We start from the raw sequence: 8,757 nt of genomic DNA on the forward strand, positions 1-8,757 counted from the left end.
GGTGAAAACACTATATTTTGTATTTTAATTTCAATCACGACTTTAACTTTATTTTAAGAATATAAAAGGAATATGTTTTTCTCCAAGAAACACTATACAAATGACGAAAACTACATTAATAAAGCGTGAAACTGTCACTGCCGTTTCAGTAGCCAACCTAACGGACGAAATTAATTGTAGTCTACCAACTTTTCATTACAGAATTAACCGCCTTTATTTCGTATCGCGATTCGTGGTTCTGTCATGCTTGTCTTGTTTTGGCTAGCATTAAAATAATAATATAAACAATTTAACATTTTTCTACGTGAATTGTCAATTTTATCGTTAATTTTGAAGTGAATTAGCTTTATGAGATAATAATGTCTCTGGGACATACGAGCCTAAGAAGAAGTGTGTGCACTCGTCGAACACGAGCTTCCATTGTCGGACAGTATTCCATCGACTTAAATAATGGAGACACGGTTAATGACCAAGAAGTGGATGAGACGGATCAAAATGATGCTCTTATAAGTAAGTTCACTGTCCATTTCTGTCCATTTGAAATATTGTCAACGACCAAAAACAGATGTTAAGTAGAAGTATCAGTTCTGTGCTGCATATGCTGGAATGGAAATAAAACAAAAGTAATCTTTATTTTTTTATAAAATAGCACAAGACACGAGCAATTCTCTAATAAAATCAAATACAGCAGTCCTGATATCTGATACTCATTTGAATCTTTTTTATTTCAACAAGTATGCTGACTACATTTTTTTTGTGAGAAAAACATAACATAAGAAGCTGGCTTGGACGACGAATTTTTAAAAGTGAAAAATAAAGAAGGTGATTTTAGTTCAGAGCCCGAAGAGTAGGTTTCCACTAATGCCTTCTTATCCTCGATGGCCTGAAGTTTGGACTTGACTTGCAGATGGTTGCTTGCCTTCGAAAGGCAAGTTTTTGGATGAAGGTGGCTTGAACGTTGATGATGTTGAATTTCAAAAGTGAAAAATAAAGACGGTGATTATTATAGAGTGAAAAATTCAAGTAATTTTAGCACAATATCTTTTCATGTTAATGTTTTTAGCTTGAATTCTAACTAATAAATTTTAAATGTTTGAACACAATGATGGAGTGTATTTTTTATAATTTGTTTTTAGAGTCTCCTTATAATCATAAAAATGATGCTATATAAATTGACCATGATTATCATAATTTTCTGCAATGACGGATTCAATTATAGAGGGTAGGGAATACTGTAAATGATAAATACTAATTGTCACCGTTTAGGCAAAAGTCACTAACCCTAAAAATGACATTTCTAAGTTAAATATGTCATTCGATTTGTAAAATTATCTTCTTTAAGAGGCAAATGTCACCAGGTAACTTAGGTAATAAAAGTTGAGGAAATCCGAATTATTTGTTTTTTTTTACCATGTAACTTTATATTAATATAAAATTAAGAGTTCACGGATCTGTGGTAGCCTGGGTGTCGCTGACATAAACAGTAAGCTTGAAGAGAGACAACAGAGATGGTACGGGCACATAAGACGGAGACCACCAGACCATACAGTATATAACGCGATGTCTCGGGGTTTTCCCCGACAGTTATCCAGGGGAAGACCAAAGAACTCCTGTAAAACTCGATGTTCCGAATCCTCCCGAGAAATGGCCTCAATGAAAGTGACACCCAGAACCGAAGATTACACAGCCTAAGAACGAGAAGAGCCGACCCCAACAGCCTACCCAGACAATGAGTTGGGACAGTGCCAGGAAGAAGACTTTATATTATTATAAAATAAAACATTAAAAAAACATGTCAAAGAATAATTTTTTATATAAAAAATATTTTTTCAACCACAAAATTATAATTACAATTAGAGGATAGAACGCCACATCACTCTATCTTTGCATTCAGATCTCGCTTCCTCTACATTCATACATCTTCTCATGCACGCGCGCCGAATATTCTGACTTTTGACAGGTCCATCTTCAAGTATTTATTGGATTTGGTCACGCCATGTCTTTTTCGGTCTTCCTCTATTTCTGCATCCGTCAAAATTCGCATTGTAAATATTCTTAGCTCCCCTTTCGCTGTCCATTCGCTCTACATGCCCAAACCAGCGCAGACCTCTTTTCTTGATTTTGTCGATAATGCTCATCTCAGCCTTGCATAAGGTACGGATCTCAACATTTGCTCATCTATCGTACATAGTTTTACCGCACATTCGCCTGATAGATACTTTCAACAATACAATGTAGCAGGATATACATGATGATGTTTAAGATCCTGCTGCTTTGAAACTGCGCAACATTTTTTAATTTAGCTTCTGTATGTAAATTTTAGTACTGCCAAATAGGCATGGGCGACTTAATTTTGATCCAGTTCAAAAAGACGTTTGGAACGCTCTAAGCTGTTGAGCTGCAACTGAAATTTCTAATAAGCGGCTCACAGCTCACATTCGCTGCATCAGAGTGAAGTCAGAAATCTTCTAGTGGAAGGCAATGTTAACCTCAACTCGTACATCAAATTTTAGTAGCAAATTGTACTGTAACGTAAACGGACGGACACATAGACGGACTCACTAAAGTAATGGCATCACTACATAGCCTCTTCTACAAAATTAAAGATTTTATATCAAGAAAGGAAAAAATTATGATGTACGAAGCCTATGTTAAAAGTAAATTGAGTTACATGATCGCCTTCTGGGGAACTGGTAACAAGACAGACATAACAAGAATACAAAGACAACAAAATAAAATTCTTAAACTAACATACAACCTACCCTACCTGACCTCTACGACTGAACTGTACAAAAAAACACACCAGTTTGACATAAACTACTTGACTAAAATTCAGACCTTAAAAATTGTGCACAAAATAACACTGGGAAACATACAAGACGACGACATAATATTAGTCAAAAATGCTGACATACATAAATATAACACCAGACAACAAAAACACTATCATATTGAAAAAGCAGACAAACACAGGACAGTCAAAAATACTACATAATGGACTTAAACACTACAACGACCTACCTTACTACTTGAAAACTTTTAATGGAGACAAATTTAAAATCAATCTGAAAAAGCACATGATGACTGAACTAACTAGACTAGACGAGACATAAAATGACTAGACAATATTAAATTTCTAATGTAACCCTAACGGGTTTTTTAAAATTTTAAATAAATAAAAAAAAAATTTAAAAAAACTTTCTTTAAAAAAAAGAGTTAATCTAAATACTTTCTTTAAGCGTTACTGAAGAAACCAAACTCTCAAATATGCCGAGTGTCTCCCCTGCACGGGCTGGAGTATAGCAGCGTAAAGCTGAAACAATATTCACTGAAGATCAAGCAATTCCTCGCCAATAATATCAAGAGCCTCAGTAATATTAAATATTCCGCCGAAATCACCATCATAGAGAATCTCAAGCTGGAAGTTAGCCACGATGATGCATTAAAGGTATCGTATTAATTATTTATTATAACTTAATGTTTTTTAATATAAAAACTTAAAAGAATTGTAGCAAAGATTATTCATAATCACTACCATGGTATAGTATATGCCTAGTAAGTAAAATAACGATGTAGAGCATTCCAATATTTAAAAGTGTTATTATATTTCTATTACGCATTGTAAAATGAATGCAATTTTATTTTTTTATATTCAATTTTTGGTTATTTCATACCCATGTAAAACGAGGTTCTAGTATATAGTAAAATACTGGCAGTATCTAAAAGGCCGCGTAAATCCACACAGATAAATAAATTTAATTAAAACAATTTATTTTGTTATCACATGCTACGAATTTATTCAAATGATTTAGAGAACAAGTGGGTTTTAAGTTTTTACCCAATCCTCACTTCACTCTCACAGCCTCACACCTCTGCTGGAAGAGCATTCCATGCCATAGGGCCTGCGACCCCAAATGCGCGTTCACTAAATTTAGTGCGCTGTTTGCGTAGAGGTATAATAACTTTTCCTCTCGCTGTAGACCTAGCTAATCTAAACGTAAGACGCCTGTCAGCTAGTTCATCTGGAATGCATAGTTCCCTTAGATATTCCGAAGCAAGAGTTGTGCAGTGATTTATACATAAGCCAACAGATTTTGTTTTCCATCGTCTGTGGAAAACGTAGCCAGTGTGATTCCCGAAGTAGTGGAGTGATATGACTAAACTTAGAGATTCCGAAAATAAGTCTCGCTGCAGCATTTAATACAGACTGTAGGCGAGTCGTTTTGTTCATTGGTAGACGTACGTAGATACTATTACAATAATGGACTCTAAACACTACAGACGCATTTATTAATTGTCGGGCGGCATCAACCGGCAAGTTTTTGCGTATGCATTTAATTTGTCTCAGCTGATAGAAGCATGAACTTATCGTTCTACTAGTTTGAGCGTCAAAAGAAAGGTCAGAATTAAGGATGACTTCCAGTAGTTCAACGGTGGGTCTTTACCCACGGTACTCCCTACATCGGGTAGTGCCGTATCCTAAATCAAATTCTGTCGTCTAGCTGAAGCCACCCATAGTGGTTCCGTTTTTAATGGGCTTAATGTTAGTCTGTTTTCAGCCATCCGGTAATATAAATGTTGTTTCATGCAGATCGTGGTGTGGGGCTCTAGCCCGGACGGCAGTGCCCCTGACAAGCTGCTGTACCACGGGGTGCTGCTATCCTGGGGCTCCCTGGCGCAGCGCCAGCGCGGGGTGGCGCAGCTCCCCCTGCTGCTGGAGTGTGGGCGGGCGCGCGCCGGGCTTGTGGTGCGACGGGCGCTGTGCAAGCTCTTCGACTGCCTCGTCACACCGCTCGTATTCACTCAGGTGAAATATACAGAGGGAGAAAGCCCCTATTTGACTGAATGACAAGGATGTAACTAGAAAAATATGGTTTTGTGATTAACGCAACTAAAGATGTTGATCCTATGAAACTCAACTATGATTATGGCATTGCTGAAACTGAGCCTTACCCACAATTCGATTTTTTTTGTTGACCCCTTGTGATCCTGAACCCCCGTATTGCGATGCCGCATAGTAGGGAATGTTGAAATTAACATTATTTATTTATCAAACAATAGAGAAATACCAGGTTTTTTTAACATTTTTAAAGTAATAAGGGTCTATAAAATGCTGTTGATAAATAAATCCGTAGCATGTGACAACAAAATACATTATTTTAATTTAATTACAAATTTAAAAGAATCACTATGTAAAGCGCCCTTGAGGTATTTTGTTACGAAAATGGCGCTGTATAAGTTATCCATAATAATAAATATTTTTTTACTATTTTTAAATTTGGAATTTTGAATTCCTGCAGAAACGGTTATTACATTGGCCACACCCCTAATATGTTACGATTCGTGTAAATGTTTAACTTTGTGGCTGTTTAAATTTAAATAGAACATCTTCACGAATCTTGATGTCACAATCAGTGGCAGCTGAAGGGGTTAAAATTGGTGGTGTCATTTTTATTATATAGGTACATGTGTATTTCACAATACTTTCACACAATTTTTTTTTGTAAAACTACATGAATATATCTGTATTTCCAATATGATACACTAATTTACAAAATACCTAACATAGCGAGTGCACTTTATCTTGGCTCATAGAGTTTCTTAAAAAGGTCTTAATTCGCTTTAGCGTCGAAAAACATATTTCACTCTCAACTGTCGTCATCGCAATTCCACAAATAAAAATTACTAGTACGTTTAACTTTTAAAATTCAAACAAATGATTATATATGTACAGAATTAAAATTTCATGAGTCCACATAGGTTTAGTGCATACGAAACAGGACCATAACAAACTCTAGGTAATTGGACACGTGCAAGAAACAATATATTATAATAATATTAATTCACAAAGCTCATTTCAATATTTTTAAAAGGGACGAGAAAATATAAGCTTATGGTAATCTTTTCCATTAAGAATTCGTCCTTTTTAAGTGTATGTATGTAAAATACATAGGAACTCATTTATCATCGTATCTCTTCCTCACAAACTGATCCCTTTCAGTTTATTTGGATTATATATACTTCCGGAAATCAGCTTATGAAAAATGATACGGTATGTCTTCCAGAGCCACTTGCTGCTGTTCAGCGCCCTGCTGAGTAGTTTCCCCCCCACCGAGGGGGCCCGCCAGGTCACCTTCTCCTACTCCGTGCCCCACACCCGCCTCGCCACCACTCTGGACATATCCATGGAGATCGACGACATACACCACTTCTGGAAACAGTGAGTGTAAAGAAAGTATACTAAGAAAATAACAATGCCGGACAGGTTTCCTAGTACAAAAATGAATTCTGGATTTGAAAAAAATGAAATCGCATCAAAATTTAATGCGAAATAGCCTTTAAGAAAATTAGACATTTAAAAAGATCTACACTTAAAATTTTTTTTGATAAAATAATTTACCCTTTTTTTATTTCATCATCATCATTCCATGTCCGCTTCCTAGTTGGAGCATATGGTATCCACAAAGAGCCTCCATGCATCTCTATCGGCTGCCAGCTCCTGTGCGTCCTCCCAAGTCAGGTTTTCGTCTCGAAGTTCTGACAATAACTGCCGACGAACAGTCAGCAGTTGACGTCCTAGCTTTAATTTTTTCAATGTATTTTATCAACTAAATAATGGACTGAATTACTATAAATAAATAACAAAATATAAAGTTTTGCAGGCTCCCATTTAGGTATGTAAAGATGCCTGTTCTTCTAGAGCGCTTTTATGTCAATTTGTGGAATAAGTTAAATTTAAGGTAATTTTAAAGAAGTAATCTTATAATATATTTTTTTAAAAAGCTTAAAGTTAAAAGTAAAATTTGGTTTTATGTGTATTTAGGGTTTAGTTTCAAAAAAATGTAAAATGTTTCCGAGGGGAAACATAAGCCGAGGGGCTATTAATATTAAAAAAATGTTTGGTCTTTCCAGGTGCTTCGACGGGGACTCGTCGTCCACCCACGATGAGCAAAGCGCGGCCCGCCTATACCAGGCCTTCCGCGCGCATGTACTCGCGCACCTGGGCCTGGAGCTCAGCGGGCTGCGGCTGCAGCGGCTGGCCTTTCCCGCGCTGGGGCTGACGGCCGGCGGGGGCCTGCGGCTGCACGAGCCCGCCGCGGCGCGCCCCGCGCTGCGCGTGCTCGCTCAGATGGCCACCCTGCTCAAGGGCGCCGTGCCCAAGCTGGCCGCCGACTACGACTGAGCCTCGCCGTCCCGTCATGAAACTTGCTTTAATTCGTCCTGAAAACATTGGCTTAGTACTAAACAAAATGAGCTCAACAAATTATCATAAACCTTGATGTTTTGTCTTGTGACAATGAAGATAGGTGTAGACTTCTTTGTATTATGTGAAAATGGTTATATCATAACTGCATATTGTCAATTTAAGTTCAATACCCCGTATGAGCCAAAAAATCTAACTACGTTTATTGGCATTTTTAGTTGAATTAGTTGATTGGTGTATTTCAATTTCGAAATTGACCAATAGACTGCTTGCATTCGATTTAATTCAATACTGCAAATGAATCATTTCCACTAAAGAAGCAGCCAATACAGCAGATGAGATATTCTTTTTATGTAAAGGAAAAATAGTGAATACGTCATGTGTGACTATCAGTTTAACTGCCACAATTAACTTTAACTGCCACAGTTAGTTCAGCAGTGTCCAATTCTTAACCTTCAAATGTTAGATACCAATCTTTTAGATAATTTTGCGAACTTAAACTAGGGTTGAGAAGGGATATGACTTTGCCAGCCTCTATAGTAGGAACCCTTAGTTTTGCCGCTTTTTTGCTACGCTCTTAAGTAGCATATTCGCTATAATATGCTACTTTTACCATATACCCTGCGGTGCGCTACGGAATCTTGGACCTTGAAATAAAGAGATCAAATGGTCACCACATATTTCAGCATACATAGGTATAGTTTTGATTTGATTTTTATTTTCGCCCGCTGCGCTAACCTGTTACGATGTAGCGAAGCCCGCATACAATGAGTTATCAAACATTTTAAGAGTAAAATTCATCGTTGATAAGTAAGTAAGTAAGTAACAATATTTCCTAAAAGCACTGGAATTCCTTTTTGACTGAAAAAATAATAATTGTGCGTTCAATTTTGAAGGCAGGGTTAAAAATGTTTTCTTGTGTAATTAATTCATTGTTGTATATTATTTTGTAAAAATAATGTGATTGTTTAATTTATTATGTAAATAAAACTGTTCTTTAAAAATATAAATATGTATTATTTTATTAAAATATTGTTTATCATCGGAAAAGATATAGTATTGGAAATTCGAAAAACATAAAATTTACAGGACAGCTGATTAACTCAAATGCCATATGATTTACATGAAGTTTAATGTTCCTAAATTAAAATGAAATTATTTTATATATTACAACAGAGATGAAGAACATTTTAGAGAAGGTAATATAGAAATCTAGGCATTTACAGGGCTTATGACCCGTCATTGGTTGGTTTAAGTGACCACTTACTGTGTGACATTCACCATCCTGCCTGTGTTTGAACATCTTTATTCCTTCCATTCTTCCATCTGGTGATCTTTGCCAAGTTCAAGAACTTAAACCTTAATTGCTCCAAGAAGAAGTATAAAAATTGATTATTAATTTCAATGTTGTAGGTGAAATGATTTAGACAGAATCTCACCCACATCAATCTTAACATGATTTTAACGGTTCATTTCTTGTCTATTTTTAGCATTCATGCAGGAAGATACAAATATGTGTTTTTAGTGTAGGATATATGTAGTTAGCAGTGGCA

General features: G+C 36.2%; 1 protein-coding gene across 2 annotated transcripts; it reads left to right on the forward strand.

The window, feature by feature from the left end:
• The first annotated feature begins 359 nt into the window (after positions 1-359).
• On the forward strand, positions 360-8,214 carry LOC148282851 (uncharacterized). 2 transcript variants are annotated; one of them, XM_088224459.1, is made up of 5 exons: positions 360-510; positions 3,240-3,448; positions 4,592-4,807; positions 6,066-6,220; positions 6,913-8,214. In XM_088224459.1, the coding sequence occupies exons 1-5, from the start codon at positions 360-362 to the stop codon at positions 7,181-7,183; spliced, it is 1,002 nt and encodes a 333-aa protein (XP_088080585.1). In that variant the 3' UTR covers positions 7,184-8,214. The 2 variants fall into 2 exon arrangements, with proteins under 2 accessions (XP_088080585.1, XP_088080587.1); XM_088224461.1 differs by lacking the exon at positions 4,592-4,807.
• Positions 8,215-8,757: the final 543 nt, after the last annotated feature.

This window comes from Micrasema longulum, unplaced genomic scaffold (assembly GCF_059751315.1).
Source record: "Micrasema longulum isolate JH-2025_06_02 unplaced genomic scaffold, ASM5975131v1 h1tg000284l, whole genome shotgun sequence".
In the NCBI taxonomy this organism is placed as follows: Eukaryota; Metazoa; Arthropoda; class Insecta; order Trichoptera; family Brachycentridae; genus Micrasema; species Micrasema longulum.

Bases quoted from the DNA above. Each gene is read 5' to 3' on its own strand.
- LOC148282851 (XM_088224459.1), top strand. From the start codon at position 360: ATGTCTCTGGGACATACGAGCCTAAGAAGAAGTGTGTGCACTCGTCGA. The intron at 511-3,239 runs GTAAGTTCACTG...ACTTTCTTTAAG, and splicing joins TCAAAATGATGCTCTTATAA to CGTTACTGAAGAAACCAAAC. The intron at 4,808-6,065 runs GTGAAATATACA...TATGTCTTCCAG, and splicing joins CACCGCTCGTATTCACTCAG to AGCCACTTGCTGCTGTTCAG.